Source organism: Labeo rohita, chromosome 17 (assembly GCF_022985175.1).
Source record: "Labeo rohita strain BAU-BD-2019 chromosome 17, IGBB_LRoh.1.0, whole genome shotgun sequence".
Classification (NCBI taxonomy): domain Eukaryota; kingdom Metazoa; phylum Chordata; class Actinopteri; order Cypriniformes; family Cyprinidae; genus Labeo; species Labeo rohita.
In genome coordinates this window covers 20,903,306-20,926,688 of record NC_066885.1, presented here as the reverse complement: position 1 = coordinate 20,926,688, position 23,383 = coordinate 20,903,306, and the positions used below count along the sequence as shown (strand labels likewise).

At 34.0% G+C, this 23,383-nt stretch overlaps 1 protein-coding gene across 1 annotated transcript in view; it reads right to left on the bottom strand.

The window, feature by feature from the left end:
- Positions 1-304: 304 nt before the first annotated feature.
- Positions 305-23,383, bottom strand: part of arhgap5 (Rho GTPase activating protein 5) — a 44,522-nt gene continuing 21,443 nt past the window's right edge. The window contains exons 4-7 of the mRNA XM_051133514.1: positions 10,121-10,198; positions 7,399-7,530; positions 4,187-4,292; positions 305-2,240 (exon numbers count right to left, since the gene is read on the bottom strand). Coding sequence (XP_050989471.1) covers positions 1,925-2,240; positions 4,187-4,292; positions 7,399-7,530; positions 10,121-10,198 — 632 coding nt within the window. The 3' untranslated portion in view covers positions 305-1,924. The remainder of the gene's footprint in view (positions 2,241-4,186; positions 4,293-7,398; positions 7,531-10,120; positions 10,199-23,383) is intronic.

Sequence of the window (23,383 nt, the reverse complement as noted above, 5' to 3'; positions counted from 1 at the left end):
GCTTTAACTGGTCATTAAGCTGGTAGATGCACAGATGTGGCAACCCAGATTGCAGATATCTGAAAAAACAACAGCTAAAACCAAAGATGTTTGGCTGATCTTAGCTGGTTTAAGCTGGTCTCCCAGCCTGGCTAAGATGGTTTTAGCTGGTTGTTCCAGCTGGTCTCCCAGCCTGACCAGCTTAGTCTGGTTTTAGCTGTTTTTTTTTTTTCCAGCGATGTTAGGACATTTTAAACATACTTTACCATTGGTTGCTTCATATGTGTTACAGCTCAGGTGACGGAATAATAACATCAGGCAAACATCATTTGTCAAAATCATTTATTTACTATAATACATAGCAGATGATGTTAAAATATTTAGTTTGTACATCATATGAGGCAGTCATATGAACATAATGTTGCTCTTTTTTTTAAACTACACTAAATGGGATCCTAGCAGCTGCACACTTACCCTATTGAGCCCTTTCCTCCATTTTAGTGAGTCAATTGAGAGAAATCTTGTCATTTTTGTTCCCATCCATTCACATACAAGCTCCCGCATCACAACTAAACACCTCTGAGTTGTGCTGTATTCCACACAAAGACTGCAAGCTTTCTAAACAGCATCTGTTACAGTGGAACAAAATTCAGTACCATCTAATAAAAAAATAAAAATAAAATAAACAAAACAAAAAAAAAAGTTTTATTCATATAGGGAATTAAGTACAGTCAATGGATCTAACCCCAAATTTTAATACATCATACCACAAAGAAATCTGATTATAGGTTTTACAAGATTATACAGAGCTCCAGTACCCCATGATTTTTGTTTCGCCAGCCATCAAACGATGCTGGCATTTTATATATATATATATATATATATATATATATATATATATAGATATATATAGATATATATATAGATATATATAGATATATATATAGATATATTTATATTTTCCTATTGTAGGGAAACAATTAAAGCCAAAATATGATGAGTCGAACTATGGCATGACACGAACAAACAAATATAACAATTTTACCCCAGTTTAATGTTCCCTCAAACAAGTTAGATTAAAAAACAAACAAAAAACAAAAAGTCTTGCATAAAAACAGTTAAGCATTTACGTTTTCTCTCTCTTTCAGTTATTACAAGTGGCAAAGAACATGCAAATTCAGCTTAAGAAAAGAATCAACAGAACCATAGAAATTTTGAAGGTGGTCTGTGGAAACGAAACGAACGAACATGAAACGAGACGGAGAAACCGGGCGTCTTCCGAAGCCTGGATCTCTGAGATGTGCCAAATGGTTGCAGTGGGCTGTTTCCCTTTCTGTGGTTTCCAGAGTACGAGGGGCTCCCGGTTGAAAGTCTGTAGGACAAAGTGCATCCTAGGCAGGTGCCCCTGATTTTATAAACTCATAGTTCAATCCCAGACGCCTTGGGATACCACCACCCCAACAACAACTGCTGTCTTTAAGATAAAAATATCCTAAAAATATATCTTTAGTCCATTGGAAAATTAAAAGGGGACAAACACAAGCAGAAAAAAAGGGCACACTTTGCCATTATGGCAAGCCGTGCATGTGGTGTTGGTTTTAGTGAGTGACTGACAGCTTCATTGTCTTTCAAAAAAAAAAAAAAAAAAAAAATTATAAATATATCTTCCTTATGTTGCCACGTTTGAAATTAGTCAATGTGCACATTTACTATGTCAAATTAACATTGACATTTTCTTTACAATTTTTCTTTTACAGTTCTCTCATTCAGACTGGCTGAGGAACAGAAAAGGGGAAAATTAAAAAAAGAGGGGGAAAAAAAAAATGGGACACAGGAGGTCTTATGCAAGTCAGATCTTCCTTTGTACAAAAAAGGTTCTTTTTTTTTCACTTCTTATTTTAAGAGGCTTATACGCACACGTACGAGCCGAATGTGAGTAGGTGGTCTATATGAGGGGTTCGGGGGGCAACGGGTGCTGGATTTGCTGTGGCTGCAGGGGAGGAGGGAGCTGGAGGGCCAGGAGGGACTCTAAGCCGTGGCCGTGTGGAGGAGGTGTTCCCTCGGCGCTGGAGGGCTCTGTGATTTCGCCACAGTAGAAGAAATACTGGCACTGCTGGATGAAGGACTCGATGACGGACTGGTTGAGTTTGGTGGTGGACAGCGTGTCCTTGTTCTCAAAATCAGGCCTCATGAGCGTAGGCCAGAAACAGATGGACAGATTGTCGGCCGTCATCAGCGTGGTCTTACTATGCTGACTTACCCTGGTGGAGAAAGGAGATAAAAATGCATTTAGAATTTTAAAAAGTATGAAGTAGTATTTATGTATATTGTTGTTACATAACATTATATTTTCATATTTACAAAATAAAAAGGCTGGGAATCAACTAGGGCTGTCACTAATTATTATTTTGGTAATCGAATAATTGGTCGATTATTCTGACGATTAATCGAGTAATCAGATAATCGGATTGTGATAATAAAAACAGACCTTAAATAGACTCTAAAATGACTTAAAATGCATATACAATAGCAATGAGGCAATAACAATTGGTTAAAATATAATATCAAAAGCAAGTACTCCTATGGGTTTTTTCAAACAATACAGTTAAAATACATAATGTAATAAAACAATATAATAATAACTTATACATCATATATTACATCAGATGCCTGCAGAGGGCGCCAATGGCCTGACGACTGTTTACACTTTATGGCATGATCCAATCCTTGTTTTTAATCGACTAAACGTTCAATTTAAAACGTCCATTTAATTTTTAATATTTGGCCACTTCTTTATGATAGAAATGCTACAGCCACTGTAAATTTTTTGAACATGTGAACATTAAAACATGCGAACTTTTATTTTGAAGTTGCGATAAAAGGGAAATTTCAAAAGATAATTTCGTTGGTTTATAAATGATTTAAAAACCATATAACCATGACCATATAAACCATAATATGCAAAGATGGAGTTTGAGACGCTCTGCACATGTAAATAATACCAGTTTGTGTGGAGCAGCATTTACTACGAACGGAGCTGCTCGAAGATTCACATAACCTACATGCATATAAATAAAGCGCATATTAAATGTAGCACTATGCTTTATTATGATTTTTAAATAGTTTTAATAAACGGTCTAATAATGTGTTAGTGTTGTCACAATATGATACATGACTAAAATATCACAATACTACTACTGAACTGATACTACAAAAAAAAAAAAACATAGAACAACAGTAAAAGTAATGGAATATAGATGATCCAAATGGAGATCATAGTTATTTTATCTATTAAAACAAAGCATTTCATCCTCCCTTTAAAAAAATTATAATAATGATAATAAAATAATAATAAAAATCACATGCAAGTGCCACTGCACAGGATTATGGTGAACGACTTCCGAGCCTACAGGTATGTAGAGATCTTTGCTATATTGGTAAGTTAGCTTAACGGATATAGACAAATCTTATTTCATGATAAAGTAATTTCACAACAATTCATATCATGACACAGTCATTTTTTTGTCATTTTATCTTTGTTATTAATAATAAGTACCTATAGATGCAAGTAACAATCTAAATGACTGAATCAATGTTGTGTATTCACAGTTTTCCGGTAAATAAATTCTGGTAAATACTCCTTAAACACTGCTTTAATAATATTTTTATTAGTAGTAGTAGTACTATCTTTACATTAAGTAATATATTAATATATTTCTGACCATAAAGTAAACCAAACTTTTTTGACAGGTTGCTATGAAGACCTTTAGGGACTTTATTATATGACGATAGTTTTCCGCAAAAGAAACGGAAAAATGCTCATGAAGTAACTCTCAGAGCAGTTCTAGACATTATGTTCATGTGTTCATGTACTCATATATTGAGGCGGCAGAAACACAGTGAGCGTCACGTGTATGTGTGTATCGTGCAACACTATAATGTGTTTCAGGGATTCTCTTCCGTGGAATGCGCCACTTCCGTTATTTTGCCAGTTACTCCACACGGGCAAAATGTAATTGGTGATTTTTTTTGTAATCTCTCGGATTTAATCGAGGAATCGTGACAGTGTTAGAATTAACCTCTTAACATTAAAAAAAATATATATAATAAATAAAATAAAAAAAATAAATAAATATAAATATATAAATAAATATAAATATAAATTTTTTTTTTTTTTAAACAAAAGATGACAAAGCAAGAAATTTACCTGTTCAGGTGAGTGATGACATATTTGAAAACTTCATAGTTCACAGGAGGAAATTTTCTCACGATTTCCTTCAGCACCTGCAGTCTCTCGTAATGATCTACAATTTCTGGAGAAAGACACATTTAACAAACTCATTAGACAGAGAAGTGAGGAAATATTTAGACTTTGATGTACTTATTAATACCTCCTGATTAAAACCTGTTATGGTTAACTTTTTTGATAATAACTGGCTATTGTGCATAATTTTGCTTATTTCACAACCACTAAAAATAAAATGGACATGATTTGACTTTATAATGCGAGAAAGACTGATAGAAAAGACATTAAATTAGCAATACATAATTGCCCTTATTTTTGTTTTTATGTTTATTTACATTACCTTATGTCATCTTGATCTTTATACAAACTAGTTATGGAATTTTTTTAGTTTTGACCAGTACATTTTACTGTACATTAGAATGTTGTGATGCATTGACCAATTTGATGTTTGCAAACAGTGATGACATTTTTTGGGGGCGTAGCCTTTCTAACAAGTTTTCAAGTAGCAGTCTATGAAAAGTCAGAATTGTGAGATAAAATAGATAAATGTAAATGTTACAGCTTTAAATAGTATTTCATGCTGTAACTGTAGGGCTAATATAATATGCTCCCTATGAACTGCATATGTGAATATTATGTAGACAAATTGTTCAAATCAAATTTACGCTTTAAAAGTAGAGGAATCATAGTAGGCTTCATCCATTAGTCTGTCCGTTCAAACCTCTGCATTTAGCTTCAAATGGTGTCTTTGATGACAGTATCCTATGAAAATGATTTGAATTCCGATTCTGACATTCAAAGTCACAACAATAGATTTTATCTCTTATTCTGTGGATTTTTGCCATTTCGCTCCACTTGTTACCAGTGTTTTTCTGCCACCACAATGCGCACAGCTGCAAGTTGGTTTATAAATTAACTTGTAGAATTTTAAATGACTAGTAATTTTTTGCATCCCTATATATTACACAAAAATATTTAACTGCAGATTACCAAAATTGACCAATCAAAATCATGTATTCTTAGAGATGTGCAATCAGTGGACATTATTAATACAAGGACTAAACATTTAAAACTAAGTACAATTTATCATTTCCAGCAGAAAGACAATTAGGAAGATTTGCATTTGTGTCTTAAACATAATCAAAAAGAGCTTTCTGTATAAGATACGGCACGCTACAACCGCCTGGCCGAGAACTTGCGAGGCGGGGGAAGATAAAGCTGAAATATCAGTACGTTCAAAAAGAACAGCATCCCAGCACTTAATGTCATTTATCTACAGCAGTGTGGATCAGAAATAATGAGAAGTACATCACAGGGGGCCCTGGATTAGATTCAGCACTCGGAAGCATCAAACGGAAATGCAGATGCATTTAAATGACTTCTCAGCTACCTTGGGCTGGGATTAGACGGTGTGGTGATGGGATTAATATTGAACGTAGTTGAAAGAAGAAACCGGGTACACATAGAAAAAAAAAAAAAAACTTGACTCGTGGGCTGTTGAAACGGTGAAGTAACACGGGCAGGTTGATACTTGTTCTCATAGTTGTAGCAGACACTTCCTGTCTTTCTTGAAGCTGCAACCTTGTGCTGATGCAACGGATGAACGCTGCGTCACTTAACCTGCCTCGACACACTGCCGCCCACCTGCTGCTCGTGAAGACTGAAGTTTGAATGAGAGGCTGAGGTCAGAGCTAGTGTCAGACACATGATTACAGATGGAGTCAACTGAAGTTGGATGGCTTATACCTCTTAACGCTAGCAATAAAATAATGGTGCCAACACATTGCTACAATTTTTTCAATCCTTATTTGAAATGTTTGTTCGTTTATAATTTAGTGCCCATTTCTGCCACTGTATAAAAAAAAAAAAAAAAACGTAAGAAGGTAATTGCGACTTTCTACGTCACAATTCAGACTTTCCCCTTGCAATTGCGAGTTTACATTTTGCAATTCTTTTCTCAGAATTGCGTGATACAAACTTGCAATTCTGAGTTATAAAGCCAGAATTGTGAGATATAAACTCGCAATTCTGAGTGACAATTCTGAGAAAAACTCTGAAACAAAGTAGCAATTCTGAGAAATAAAGTCAGAATTAAGAGATATAAATTCGCAATTCTGAAAAAATAGTCAATTCTGAGAAATAGTCAGAATTGTGAGATAAACGTACAATTCTAAAAAATAAAGTTGCACTTCTGAGAAAGTCAGAATTGCGAGATATAAACTCGCAATTCTGAGAAATAAAGTCAGAATAAAGATATAAACTCAAATTCTGAAAAAAAGTCACAATTCTAAAATATAAAGCTGCAATTATGAGAAAAATTCAATTCTGAAAAATGAAGTTGCAATTCTGAGAAATAAACTCACAATTCTGACTTTTTTCTTCAGAATTGCAAGGTTGTATTTTACAATTGTAACTTTTTTGCTCAGAATTGCGAGTTTATATCTCGTAATTTTGACTTTATAACACACAATTGCAAGTTTAACTAAGTAAATTTTCTTTTTTTTTTTTTTTTTTTTTTTTACAAAAACGCATCAGTTCACTTCAGGAGGCCTTTATTAACCCCCCGGAGCCGTGTGGAGTACTTTTAAGATGAATGAATGCATGCATTTTTTGGGCTTCAAAATCTCAACAGAACCAAAAAGGAAGAACCAGGACATTTTTAAATACAACTCTGAATGTATTCGTCTGAAAGAAAAAAAAAGTCACAACTAGGACGGCTTGAGCGTGAGTAAATCATGGGGTAATTTTCATTTTTGGGTAAACTATCCATTTAAACTTCTGAAATTATAAGCTTAAAAATCAATTGTGTAACTTTTGCGTCACTGCAGTCAAATCCAGAGCAGCAAAAAATAAGGCTTCTTGAAAACTCCTCAAACTCACACTATTATTTGACTTAATGATACTGTTGTCAATAATGCTCAGAGAAATGGAATACTGTGATTTTGCGCCATGGTGACAGTGTTTACAATTTTTGGAGGAATCAACCTACACATAATAAGCTGAAACAGAAAGTACTTAAAGGCTTGATAAGGCCACTGTATACTACACTTAGCAGAAACTGTCTTAAATGATACAATCAGTAAGTAATAAAATGAGATGTTCTAAATCAGTCCATTACCACAAATCTCAGCCAAAGAGGAAGCACTTGAGAATCTGAATGAGTCGATACTTACTGGCTGCTTCAACTAGCTCTGGGTGGAGAGAATACGGTATGAGGGGGTCGGGGAGGTCGGCAAAGAAGGCCTTCAAAGCCCCAGCCACGGCGTTTACGGCTACATCCATCACTATCAGGTCAACACTGTGGTCTGAGAAAAGAAAGAAAATAATGTGAGCTTGCACAAGCATCCAACCGCCTTTGTCAGTGCTGGTAAAGCCACTAAAACAGATTTAACGGGAATGAGCGGAACAGAAGGAAAACTACGGAGAAAAGGAAAATAGAGAGGAATGAGAGAAAACAGGGAGGAGAAAGAGGGGCTGTAAGAGCCGGGTTTAAGGTGAAATGACAGCTGTCAGACTAGATCTCTCCGCAAAGGCACTGAATGAACACAAGAAGGGAGGAAAAGCACCCAATTCACAGTATCGTGAGGATGGAGAAGAGAAAGAGAGAGAGTCTAATGGCTTCAGGCCAGCGAGCAGACTGATGCCTATAGTAGCTCTTTTAGGCAAACGATGCCTCACTGAGTGAATAATCTGGTCACTCGGTTGAAGATTTTCCACCCACTCATCTGCACAACTCACCAACTAGAGATGACTAGCGTTTGATTTGAAAGATATATATGAAAACAAGAGTGGATTCATAAAAACATAAATCTATCTTTTGCAATAGTGAGAGCAATGGGGAAACAGCAATGTGGAAATAAACTGCAAAGTCACGAAAATGAGGAAGAACTTGTTTTTTCAGTTTTTAATGTCAGTTTTATTGTTTTGAGGCTGTTGTTTTTTAACTCAAGCGTTATGTAATGTGCTAAAAGCCGCTTTTGCACAGATGCCAGGCTTTATTTGTTATGAATAATCTTATCATTTGCTTCCTGTCCATCGAGTTACAAATAAAAAGAAAGAGAAAAAAACATTAAGTAAAAGACTGAATTCGCAGCATTATTTAAAACAGTCACGGTTATTTAATATATATTTTTCATTGAGTTTTAAGCAGCAAAATAACTATATTGTGATATAGACTATTACAGTGAAATAAAACTGTTTGTGTCACAGAATAAATTTTGGTCATACCGCCCACCGCTAGCCTGCAATGGCCTCCATATATTGTCATCGTAGCGACAATTTAATTCTGAGCTTTAAAATGAGAATATAAGAGACTACTTTTATGTGTCACGGGAAGATTTAAGCTAAAAATGTCCTGCATAAGCTAATAACTAGTGCGAATCACAGCTTGATGGAGGCCTGCAGGCATCAGGCCAGTCAAAAGCCACAAATGTCAAGTTTGTTTTTACAGGAATGGTCCATTTACAGTGTGACAGATCATAATCGTGTAATTCAGGCCTGTTTCTCGTCATTCATGCTGTTGAATGCAGTGTTCACCCTTTAAGTCTTGATAGTTAGACGTTTAGAAGATATTAGATTTAATGATTACATTTTGTCATGTAAACCAATTTTCTTAATTTCATCTATATTAAGATAAATGTACTATAAATAGAAAATCTTATTTTATATAAAAAATTAAATATTAACAATTTAAATAAAATAAATATACACTACCAGTCAAAGGTTTTTGAACAGTAAGATTTTTTAATGATTTTTCTGCTCGCCAAGCCTGCATTTATTTGATCCAAAGTACAGTCAAATTTTGAAATATTTTTACTATGTAAAATAACTGCTTTCTATTTGAATCCATTTTAAAATGCAATTTATTAATGTGATTTTAAAGCTGAATTTTTAGCATCATTACTCCAGTCACATGATCCTTCAGAAATATAATAATATTCAGATCTGCTTAAAATATATATATATTATTATTGTTGAAAACAGCTGAGTAGATTTTTTTTCAGGTTTCTTTGATGACTAGAAAGTTCAGAAGAACAGCATTTATATGAAATAGAAATCTTTTGGAACATTATAAATGTCTATTATCACTTTTGATCAATTTAAAGCATCCTTGCTAAATAAAAGTATGAATTTCTATCATTTCTTTCCCAAAAAAAAAAGAAAAAAATCATACTGACTCCAAGCTTTTGAGTGGTATAGTGTATAAGGTTACAAAAGCTTTTTCATTTTAGATAAATGCCGATCTTTGGATCTTTCTATCCTGAAAAAAAAAAAATTTGTACTCAGCTAAGTTTTAAATATTGATAATAATAATAAAAAATGTTTTTTGAATGCTTTGATCACATTAAATGACATTTTAAAATATATTCAAATAGAAAGCAGTTATTTTAAATAGTAAAAATATTTCACAATTTTACAGTTTTCGCTGTATTTTGGATCAAATAAATGCAGGCTTGGTGAGCAGAAGAGACTTATTTAAAAAAAATAAAAATAAAATAAAAAACATTAAAAATCTTACTGTTCAAAAACTTTTGACTGGTAGTGTGCATCTAAAAAATATATATTATAACAATATGTAAAATATGTAATTTTATATAAAGTAAATATGATTAATACATTGCACATTAAAATAAAGCAAACTGAATCAGACAAGAAACCCTAGACAGTTCAGCTTTCTGATAGATGCTGCCAAACAGTGTCTTAATTAGAACCATAATGAATCTAAAAGGTGAGGAGAAAATCAAATATACAAATTAACCCTTCAAACTAGAGTTTATCAGAGCCTCCTATCCAATTTGTGAACTACCTTCCAACATATGTCCTAGCGGCAAGCCATCAAACACCTGCAAATGAAGCCTAATTTCCCCACAGAGCGCAGTTAAAATCAGTACATACCCTGGTCAAATTGTTTCTGTATGTTGTCTTGATCCGTCTTGTTTCCACTCACTCGATAAAGGCCCTCTGTGGTGAGACCTGCAAATTAAGAGCGACACTTCATTAAAATCAATCCCGCAAAGGTTATGTGACAAAATCTCAGTGGAACAAAGCAGTTAGTGCTCTAAAAAACAGCTAATGCCTGAAGAAGCCATATAAAAGGATGCACAAATGAACAAAAAAGGTGTCAGTTCCACAGTTTCTTATTAAACACGAAGTGAATACAAACACAGTCCATATTTTTGACAGAAAATAATGCTTGAAACAAAACAATGCATCTCTATGAACTTTGATATTATCCTTTGTCTTTTTATTCCAAGGCCAGGTTGATTTTTTTTTAATTGTTTAGATGCAACAATTCATTCAGCCATTTACATAATTTATTTTTCAGATAATGACAAGAATTGGAAAAGTTTAATTTAGTTAGAGTTAATCTAACTCTTAATTCTCTGGTTTCAAAATGTATGCTTATTGAGATTATCTGCTTCTTCTTATCTTGAAATATAGGACATTTTATGAATATTAAATTAAAATAAATTCCAATTTAAATAAGCAACTGACACATAATAAATAAAACAATTAATTATTTCCACATAATAAATAATAAAAATAGCAAAAATATTTCTCAATCACAAAAAAATAATTTTATTAAAAAAAAAAAAAAACACATAATTAGAAGATTTTACCAATAATAAAAATAAAAATACACATAATAAATCATAAAAACAATTTAACATTTAAATTTTAAATTTTACACACAATAAAATCACAAAAATCATAATAATTTAATTTAAAATAAATACAATGATACAAATACCTGAAAAATCATTCCATCTAAAGATTTAAAAACGACTAGCTGTATTTGCGCTATTGTGTTGTTCTTGGTACTTTTTTTGCTATTGTATCCATATGTAACACATCAGTATGTTGTTGTCAGTAACCGGTAAGAAAGCATCTGCCAAAACAGTACGTTTGTGTCACATCCGCAGAAATGCTGTCATTACAAAGGTGCAAATCTTCCTCAGAGGACCAAATATTACTGACAGCCATAAAGCTATAGCTCTACAACCTTCCCACATCACAGACCAGCTCTTTTCCTACATCCTTCGCTCAAATATTTAAAATCATGCACTCAACCCAGTAAACTGGGCCACTCCAGATGGATGAGTGGACATACGAGCTGATCTCACCGAGAGAAAAACTAGGCCAGAAATGCAGATAATGCAGCAGAATTCAACCCACACTTCCCCGTTCCCTGACCGATAACACTGGTTGTATCTCTTCATTTTCATTACGTCTAATCTACTGAAGCCCGTTTATCAAGCTAAAGATAGCTCCGTGAAGCCATGACCTTGTGCAGCTCCGCAGTGCTCCGGAGCACTGATGCAAAACACAGGGCCCCCACAGTCACTTCCAAAGTCTTGTGGGCTGCTAACTGCTACAAGTCAAAACCACTGTGCATTCTTGAGATGCTCGCACATGTCAGAGCCGGTCCCTCCTCCAGAGCGGTGGGAGGCTACAATACAGAGGCGCCTGCTTAACTCACGGAAAGGGCAGGTGTGTAGTGACGAATGTGGGTTGTTTGTTGCTGCCGAGTGAATCAGCTGTTTCCCACAAATGGGTTGTAAGCAGTAAACCATGAGTCCTTTTGAAATCTAAAGATCTGGCTAGTTGCAATATGCAAACATTGGGGGAAAAATGGAATATTGTTATTGTGCTAATACTATATTTATCATAATAATGTTAAAAAAACACTGTGACACTTCCAACACAGTAGGTGGCCATATGGTACTTCAAAGGGATAGTTCACCCTAAAATGAAAATTCTGTCATCAATTACTCATCCTCATGTGGTTCCAAACCCGTAAGACATTCGTTCATCTTTGGAACACAAATTAAGATATTTTTGATGAAATCTGAGCTTTCTGAGCCTGCATAGACAGCAACACAACTGACACGTTCAAGGCCCAGAAAGGTAATAAGGAAATCGTTAAAATAGTCCATGTTACAGTGATTTCAACCATAATGTTATAAAGCTACAAGAATACTTTTTGGGCACACAAAAAAAAAGAAAAAGTTGTTATCCAACAATTTCTACTTGTGGTATTCTCAAAGTATTCATGCAGCTTCATAAAATTGAGGTTGAACCACTGATGTCACATGGACTATTTTAACAATGTCCTTACTACCTTTCTGGGTCTTGAACGTGGTAGCTGCTTTGCTGCATATGCAGGGTCAGAAAGCTCTCGGACTTCATCAAAAATATCTTAATTTGTCTTCCAAAGATAAACGGTCTTACGGGTTTGGAACGACATGAGGGACAGTAATTAATGACAATTTTTATTTTTGGGTAAACTATCCCTTTAACGCTGTTGCCACCCATCATAAAATGGAGGCAAGTTGACAATGCAGTTTGTAGATTCTACTTCTGCACAAAATCATATCTAACCACAACCAAAAAAGTTTGATCTATTTTTTGGGGGATTTTGTAAAAAAGGCCAAACATTATTCTATCCTAACAAACCATATATCAATTGAAAACTTATTTATTCAGCATTCAGATGATGTATAAATCTCAATTAAAAATGGACCACTATGACTGGTTTTGAAAGATCCACGCGACATAGGCGGAACTACAGACCCAGTGTTTATAAAGCGAATGCGCAAAGACTAAGGAAGTGCAAGTAAGTCGAACGCTGTTTGCAAACAAAAAGGTACAACGATGTCGGACAATTCTGAAGTTGTAAGAGAAAATGAAATGGAGTTTTTCGACACGCTCTACCTTTTTAAGCCAGAGTACACAGACAATGAACTTCGCTAGATAAGACCCTTCTTCCTCAGCTGGGATCATTTTAAAGCCTTTTGAAGCTGCATTTAAACTACATTTTAAAAGTTCAAAATTGGGGCACCAACGAAGTCCATTATATGCAGAAAAATGCTGAAATGCTTTCCTCAAAAAACAATTTCTTTACGACTGAAGACAGAAAGACATGAACATCTTGGATGACAAGGGGGTGAGTACATTATCTGTAAATTGTTGCTCTGGATGTGGACTTCTCCTTTAAAGGCATAGTTCACCCTAAAATGAAAATTCCGTCATTAATTGCTCATGTCGTTCCAAACCTGTGAGACCTGCATTCATCTTTGAAACACAAATTAAGATATTTTTGATGAAATCCGAGACCTTTCTGACATCGTTAAAACGGTTCATGTGACATCAGCGGTTCAACCATTTTATGAAGCTACAAGAATACTTTTTGTGCGTAAAGAAAACTAAAATAACGACTTTATTCAACAATTTCTTCTTTCGTGTCAAGTATTCAACACACGTTCACGAGACTTGACAAATTGTTGAATAAAGACGGTATTTTTGTTTTTTGTGCACACATAGGTTCATAACATTACGGTTGAACCACTGATGTCACATCAATATCTTTATTACTTTTTGGGGCTTAGAATGTGTTAGTTGCATTGCTATCTGTGAAGGGTCAGAAAGCTCTTGGGTTTCATCAAAAATATCTTAATTTGTGTTCCAAAGATGAACATAGCTATTACGGGTTTGGAATGACATTAGGATGAGTAATTAATGACAGAATTTCCATGTTTGAGTGAATTCTCTTTTTAACTCCAACAAAATATTTTAAAACATATTGTCCTGAGAAGGCGTATGTCGTTTAGAACAAAAATAAGGGAAAGGAACACACTCAAAAGAATAAACTCAAAAAAGTAGATTAAACAAGTATAGGATGAAATAGCTAACTTCACTTATTGCTTAGGTGACCATCGTGACCCATCCCTGTTTGATTGTTGCTTTGTGATGTCATTTGCGGCCGGCTGATGACTCATGGAGATTAAGTGATGGTTTGGTGAGGTTACCATGCGATGGCGTGGGTTTGGATCCAGCCCTTTTTGTCAGGCCTGTCACATGCGTGAGCGTGAGCTCCGGCCTCGTGGTGTTATGCCCGGCCTGACACTGCGAACAGAGTGTGAGCTCACTTACAATAGCAGGAACACGTCGAGACTAACCGCACTGTACCATATCAAAGTCAAAGCCTTGAAGGAGTTCACACGTACTGAACTGTCAGCCTGCTCAGGAACGTGTCAGCTTACTATTTCAGATCCAGACAAATGCAGACATTTGCACTTTCTTGAGATTTAGCCACTCAGGTTTATACGAATCACTTGATGGATAGTATAAACACACTTCAAACGGTCCAAATAACAAAATTTTATTAATCATACAGTGCGGACACATTTCAAACACATGGTGCGTTCAAGTCAAGTCGGAAAGATAGTAATTACGAGTTGAAAGCACATGAACAAACTCTATTCTATTATTCTCTATTATTCGCAAGTAATCGCATCCAAAATAAAAGTATTTGTTTACATAATGTGTGTGTGTGTTTGTGTATTCATATATACATAATAAATTTACACAGTACACACACATATATTATTAACAAAAATGTTTATTTTGGACGCGATTAATTGTAATTAATCATTTGACAACACTAGTCAGTAGCCACTAACTTCTACAGTATTTTTTCCATATTATAAAAGTCATTGGATACCGGCATTTTGTTTTTTTGGGTAAACTATCCTTTTAAGCCCAGAGTTTCTGAGTTGACCCCCATTTGTTGACCCCCATTATTTTCTCATTTTCAGTGAAAAAATAAGTCAGACACAATGGATACAGCGCTTGTATTAATGGTAAATTTGTTCAAATTAAAGATTTTTTTTTAAAAGTGCATTTACAAAATACCACAGGATTGTACAATTATGACAGAAAATATAATCATTCAATTTACAACAATTTACTTAAAATCACACAAACATAATTAGAAATCAATTTTATTTGTTTTTTTTTTTTTTTCCAAATTCAGTTTATGGATTCCATTTTTTTTCCGTTTTAATTTTTCTAGACTTTATTTTATTAGTTATTTTAAATGTTATTAATCAAAAAGCATGTCTAATTAATTGAAATCAAGAAACATACACAATTAAACAGCAATTTACTAAAAGTCTAACAAAACCAAATGAAGGCCCTATAAAAAAAAAAAATCTTAAATTTAGTTGTATTTTTACAGAATTTCGTGTTTTCCATTAATTTTGTGTATTCCATTTTAATGGTTTTATTAAATTGTAATAATCAAAAGCATCTCTAAGTAAATAATTTTATAAAAAATGAATTTATTATTATTTTATTCAGAAATAGTTTTTGATCAGAAATACTGTGTTGTGTATTAGATTTTTCTGGTAAATAAATTCTAGTAAATATTTTTTCTGGTAAATATTCCTTAATGTTTTAATAATTTTCTTATTAGTTGTAGTTCTATCATTACATTAAGTAATATATTTGTAACAGTTTCTTCAAGTTAAACCAATCATTTATTTTAACGGGTTACTGTGAAGACCTTTAAGTTTCTGTTTGTATATGATATGATGGTAGAAACTATAAAATGCTAATTCTATCTAACCATAAAATGCAAAAACTGTGCCTCTGCACCATTCATTCAAACACAAATACGCAGAACACATAGGATTCATAGTTAAATAGTATTTTGGTGGCTTAACATTTATAGACAGTGGTCCATATCGCGTTTTGATTTACGTGTACTGACCTACTTTTGATCTATTCATCCAAAATTGGGCAAATTCCGTGACATTTTGCATTTTATGGTAAATTCCATTTTTATGACTGAATTCTGCGATTCTGTCCGCATTTTCCAAATCACAGAAATCACAGGGCCCTACATAATGCAGCACAACCAGTTAACATTATGTATTCATTATTTTGTAGATGTAGAGTTTAAAAAAAAAAAGTGCAGAATTTTATGTAGAAAAGGTGCATCTCCATCTTGCTTTGACTGAAGTGATTGAACGCACCTGACATCTTAATTATGACTTCATAACACATAAATACTAACTTCCCAAGAGGACGCTAAAGCACCAATAATCATGGTGTCCAACAGCTGGCAGCCATAAAAGTATAATCTGTCAGCGTGCGGATCCTGTGTGGCGTGTCAGTAATTTCAGACGTGATGGTCTTTAGTCAAATGCTGTGAGGAAGGTCAATGTCAAAAGTTTTGTAAAAACAGTAACAGGAAGCCGTACTAAGGGAAGTGATCTTAATTTGGATGCACGTCTATTGTCCCCTCTAAGCCCTTCCCATCCACCGCTGGACTTTATCTGCACCTCCTCATCAGCAGATTACCATCGCGTTCGACCTCAGAGGCAACAAAAGGCCACCATGATACAGGAAATCACAGGCATTACTGTAACACAGGAAATGTCAAAATAGAGCCTATATGCAAAAGCAGACCATAAATCAAATCAGGGATTCATATAAAAAACAGAAATCACAATATAACACAGATTTATCAGTCAAGCTTTAGTACTTCTCTTTCAGCAGAGGTAACTTCGAAAATGGTTTGAAGTGATGCGAAACGACACACAAAAGGTCAGCGTAGTAATGAAAACCTGCCATTTTGAGCACTGCTGTTTTATCTCTTGACGAAGTGTTTACACAGCAGGAAGTGGACAATATCGCACAGAAATGCACTGCACACAGACTCAGATGCTTCATTAGAGGAACTAAAATGTCATGTTGTTCATGAGTATTTGTTTTCACAATATAAAACATAACAGCAACAGGAAGTCATTCATTGTCAATGAGTGTTGGGGATTTCAACAGGACATAAGCAACAGTGACCATTAGCGACACAAAGTAAGCATGCCCAGACTCAGCGAGGTTGAGACGAGTTTAAACTTCATGCAAATAAGCAATTTCACAACACAATGACTACCGCTAGAGCGCAACAGTAACTATTGTAAAAGTCTTGGTTGCGGAAGTATTTTTCCTATTCATTTCCTCAATGGGAATTTTAAAACAAATGCACAATGACAATTTCTAAGCCTTGAACCAAAACAAAATTACAAAGGTACAAGACCATGATACATTGCACATTATACAAACACAAAAAATAAATGACTATAAATGCACACAGCAGTTTTACACTGCACCATCATTTTTATTCTAAGTGTGAAATACAATATGTGAAGTTTAATAACAAAATAGTTCAAAAATGAGTTTGGGGTTTGTAAGATTTTTCATTTTTTGACAATTTCAGCAGCCATTACTCCAGTCTTCAGTGATACATGATCCTTCAGAAATCATTCTATATAATGAATAATAAGAATACAATTGTATACTGGCAAGTCTGCCACTTTTGATCAATTATTACATAATTGCTGAATAAAAAGATGAATTTCCTCTCGTTCTGACCCTCAACCCATTAGAGTGAGTTGTTTGACATTGTAAAGAAACATCAACTGAGTTCTTCTGCCATGATTCTCGTCTCTATGGCAACAGCGTTATCTTTCATTGGTGGATCCAAGTGCTGCAAGATTGTGGGTTGCATTGTTCTTTACTACTAGACAATGATTTTCATAAATGTAACTTAAAGAAAAACACTAGTGGTTTCCAATTATTTAACAAGCTTTATTTAAAATCAGTGTTAATTTTGCATCTACAGCAGTCTGCAATAATATTTTGTCTCTTTTTGTGATGAAAATAAAGAGATTTTGGTAGTTTTTGTGTTTTAACAATACATTTTAGTCTCATGTTTTATCGTCAATGATACTGCAAGTTGATATAGTATAATAATAGACGTTATTGACGTCAAGTCATCGTCTCGTTTTAGTTTTATATGAACATTGTCAATGAACATTTTGCCAGTTTTCGTTAACGAAATTAACAATATTTAAACCTATATTATTCCTAAAGATCTATTTCAGTAGTGTTAATTTTGTCAGCCATTTTTAATTTAATTTTAGTCTTAGTCTTTTATGTAAAATGTATATTTTAGTTATCATATTTAGTTAACCTTGTCCTGCTTTTTGTTTAGACAAGTCAGTAAAATCATATTTTCATCATGCTGTATAATGGTTAAAATGATCATTATTTTTTTCCCTCAAAATTATAATCGTAATGATTTTTGTCATTTGAGAAAGCTATTTTTGCATTTCAAGTATTTCACTTTCACCAATATGCACAAACCAATAGAATGTCGACTCATACACATGGTTTATTTTACCTAAACTGTTGTACTAATTTATTATAGGCTGTTTATTAAACAAATTAATATAAAAGACTCATGCACTCCCTCTGTCAACATTATGAAAACTGGTAAAACAAACTAAAAATACTGTAACAGTGAAATTCCAAATAGTAATTCCAATAGTTCCAAATTGACAAATCAACAGTGGTGATGATATCTCGTGACAGAACACAGGCTAAATGACACTTTAATTTAAACCAAACAACTCACATGGAGATCGCTAAACTCCAGCTTATGTTTGTTGGTGTTTTCAGATCATCGTTGGCGCTTCCGTAATGAAAAACGAGTGTGTGCGCATGGTCGCCAGATTGCAAAAATTAAGCAAAACACAGCACAGAAAACACTTTTGAGAAGCTGCTCTTTATGGATTTGAACTTCTGATATCTGGCTACCATTCACAAAAATCTGCTTAGTAGAGGCATCTACAGCAGTCTGCAATATTTTTTTTCTATTTTGACGAAAATAAAAAGATTTGGGTTTAAAAAAAAAAAAAAAAAAAAAAAAAAAAAAAAAACATTTTAGTCTCGTCTTTTATTATCAACGACACTGCATGTTGATATACTCACAGTTATTGTTTATTGACCTCACTGAAATCTCATCATAGTCTTGGTTTAGTTATAGGGAGAAAAACCTTGTCAACAAACATTTTTCGTCATAGTTTTTGTTAATGAAATTAACTATTTAAATTTTTCTATTTAAAAAAATGTATTGTTGTGCCTTTGGATGTCAGAATCAGAATGCAATTTGGTTTTTTTTTTTTTTTTTTTTTTTTACAAAATACTGTCGTCAAAGTACTCTATTCATTTACTAACTGCTAGTTTTCTTAAAAAAAAAAAAAAAAAAAAAATCTCACTAGCTTCTCTATTCTTTTTTATTCTATATATTCTTTTTGCATTTATCTACTTTCTTTGTATTTATTATACAATTAACAACAACAACAAAAAGCCTCTAACACTAGCTTGCTCTATTTTTTTTCCATTCTATCTGTTTTCTTTTATTTATTATATAATAAAAAAAACCTTGCTACGTGTACTGCGTTAGGCTAAATGAGACTTGTCACAGCACTTACATATCATTGCTCTTTTGAGGATTTTGATTGCTTCCATTGTCCTCATTTGTAAGTCGCTTTGTATAAAAGGGTCTGCTAAATGACTAAATGCAAATGTAAATGTAAAGACGCCATTTGAAGTTAACGCAGACGTTTAAACAGATTAATGAATGAAACCTGTTATGATTAATCTTTTAAAGCATAAATTTGATTTAAACAATAAGTCTACATAATCAGAATCGGAAAGAGCTTTATTCTGATTATGCAGACTTATTGTTTAAATCAAATGGGAATAATATTCACATATGCAGTTAGGGGACATAATATATTAGCCCTACAGCTATAGCATAAAATATTATTTAATAACTACTATAACATTGTGCATTTACCTACTTTATCTTACAATTCTGCCTTTTTTCTCACAAAAGTTTATATTTTGTATTTCAGACTTTATAACTTGATTTAACTCAACAATAGTGAATCCTGAGGGGGAAAAAAAGCCAGAAGGGTGGGATATAAACTCATGATTCTGAGCCGAGGAGAAAAGAGAATGACAAGTTGATTTTTCTTATCAGAATTGTCAGATATAATCACGGAATTGCGAGAATAGTCAGAATTTTGAAATATAAATTCAATTTTAGTTTTTTTTTATTCTTTTATTCCAGGGCTTCCATAGACTGCTACTACAAAACTGTCATTTTCTGCCACTGGATAGGCTCCGCCCACAAAAATCACTGTTTATATCCACTTTGGGCGTCCCGAGTCCTGGCAAGTGGACCTTTCCTTTCCCCACCTAACTATCCCATCCTAATAAAAGCCCAAAAAATTAAACGTATATTATTCCTGAAGATCTATTTCTCCATTGAGAAAGTGAATGCGATATTTACTTCCAGAAGGAGACTGTTGCGCTCTATAGGACTGAAGGCAGTGGAGCCCACATCATCCATCTGTTGTGAGATACTGTAGTTTAGTGTGGGAAAGATGGAAACTTAATATGTTGCAGTGAGTAATTCCACTGTTCATTATGATGTGTCTCTAACCACACAGAGAGGTATAATAAACACATTACGCATGGAAAACTATGTAAGAAATCACCGCCTGGGTGAGTTGATCATTATTCATCTTGTTCATGATGTGATTCACTAATGCAATTTATATCCATCTCCCGCATAACGTTAATTTTCACCAGCAAGAAAACAGATTTCTTGTCAACATACATTAACAACTACTAGCAATATATCTCATTTGTGATCACAGCAGAGTGACCTGGTGACCTCCAGTGATAAAATCACTGTCAACGTGAACGCTTCAGGCCGGACTCCGGAGCACAACGGCAAATGTCACGCATCGTATTCCCATGTTACCACCATGTCTTGAAGGGGTCGTACACAATAAAAGGGCAAAGCTCAGGGTTACAGCTTCTGTAAATGCTACAGCGCATGTCTGTACAAAATCAATGTTCTTGCTTCAGAGCTGGGACGAACGTCACACCGGGACTGCAACCTTTTCACTGAGCTTCCTTTATAATGCTGTCATCAAATCTTTTCTGAAAAGGGCGTGCCTGCACAGGAACGTACCAGGGATGGGCCGCTATCAAAAGATTCATACCTCCACAGAGGCTTGTGTAAACCCAACAAAGAGTATTCCCAGTTCGCTACTTTGATCCGTTTTTACACGCTACACCATTTCTTGTGTATTGTATCTTATGTGTCTTATCTTTTTATTCTGAAACATTTGAGGAGACTAAAAGGAACTATCTGTAGTAGAATCAAACGTTTTATGTGTCTTCCTTCCAGGTAACCAGACTGCACCTGCATTGCAGTGCCCAGACTAGCACAGCTTGTGTGAAAAATGATTTTACATAAATAAAGAATCTTAAAACGGTGTTGAAACACATTAGAGCCGTTCCAAAACAAGGCGTGAAGACGGTTTCAAAAGGTTGGATGCATAATCATCCCTTTTAAGATACATTCACCTGGGCAAAATCTAAGGCAGAACTGCATATATTCTTCTTAAAGAAAGCAACCACAGAACGCACTGTGAAAAAAACAGTTGAGTAGGTTAAAATGAATGAAAAATAAAACTAAAAAAGACAAGTATAGAGAAATGTTGATAAATATATTTAAATCAATTAACAAAAAAAAAAAATTTAATTAAATATAAATTAATATAAATTAAAATCAGGGCTGCAACAAATGATTGCTTTGATAATCGACGATTAATCAACTAATTGTCGAATAACTCACCGATTAGTCAGTAGACTTGTTTTATCGTTCCACTTTTACAATTAGTTAAAATACTGAGTTACACATTCTTATAAACAAAAAGATATTCACGTCAGCTTTTCAAAAATGTCAAGTACTACAAGTATTGTACAATTATACTTTACAATACCAACACATTTGACACATAAAAATGAGATGACACACAGAAAGACTTCCTCATTCACCATTTAATTAACTGTCTGAAAAGTTGAGTCATGCATCATTCTGCCAAGTAATAAGGTATTTATGTTTTGGACAAATAATTTTATTCACAATATTAGCCCTCTTAAAACACCGTAAAGTTCCAGAATAATCAAAACAGTCCTAAAATAGATTAAGCTTTAATCTGTGCAAACCAAACTATCACTTTGATGTAATAACATTATTTATTTATTAATGCATGCATGCATGCATTCACTAATAAAAAGATTTTATCATTAGCTAGCTCCACATAGGTCATATCAAACGAGATTAAACGACTATTCGACATAAATATTTTTTGCAGCGCTGTCAAACGATTAATCAAATTTTTTTGTTTACATAACGTGTATGTGTAATGTGTATATTTATTATGTATATATAAATACACACACATGCATGGATAAATTTAAGATAAATGTTGTTAAAAACTTTTATTTTGGATGCGATTAATCGTTTGACAGCACAAATTTGTCGACTAATCATTTCTAATACTAATCATATATATATATATATATACACATACACACACACACATATAAACACACATATCTGTATATATTTTAAAAAGCATTTGTACGTAAACTATTATATATAAATATAAATATTTTACATGTAAATTAACATGTTTTCTTAATATATATGTATGTCTTTATATATACACATAATAAATATACACAGTACACACACGTATAGTATGCAAATAAACTTATTTAGAATCAATTAACTGCGACTAATCGTTTTGAAGCTCTAATAATAACAATGCAAATAATAATAAATAATTATTGTGTTGTTAGCTTAGCCACATCAATTAAGTTGACATTCTAATGGAATCAACTGTGCACTTTATGTCAAGAGCACAATTTGTGCTGCTACCGATGAAGACCGTTCCAAATCAGTCACCGAAGTTCAACACCAGTTAGGATGCCGTCTACGAAGGCAGTAGAGAGCTGTGTGGTTCTGGAACAGAGCTACTGTGTTGGCAAGAAATTGAGAGCGATTTCCGATCCATCTTTCCAGTATGAGCGCGCACCCATAACCTCTAACCATTCAAATCAAGAGAAATGATTACATGGAAGATCATGTGCATCTGGTGCTAAACCATTATACAAAATCACTTGACACCATCTGCTTAATTATTCTGCCATAACGCCCACCCCCATAGCGGAGTTCAAGACCAAATATCAGGGTCCACAAATAGACATGAAGGGAAAGTGCTTTTCTAAACCAACCTCCATCCGTCAGCGCAGACGCCTGGTGAAGAAATGCTCCACGAGATACAGTATGATTGCGTTAGCAGGGGGCAAACGTGAGTTTCGAGGCTATTGCCTCAGCATTCCACTAACACACCATAATAAATCAGCAGAGGGGAAGCGTCGACTCACATGCTCATTCCACAGGAAATCGGTTTAAAAATATACCAACCCTTATTAACCTTATTCCTCACAGGGTTTCAATATACTTAACGAGGTTTAGGAAATAAACTCAGGTCAGGGTTGATCCTGCGACGAGAGACGTGAAGCCTCAAATGCCAGCATTAGTGTCACTTAGACACTACGCAAACAAAAGCCAGTCTGGAAATCGAACCTTGCAGA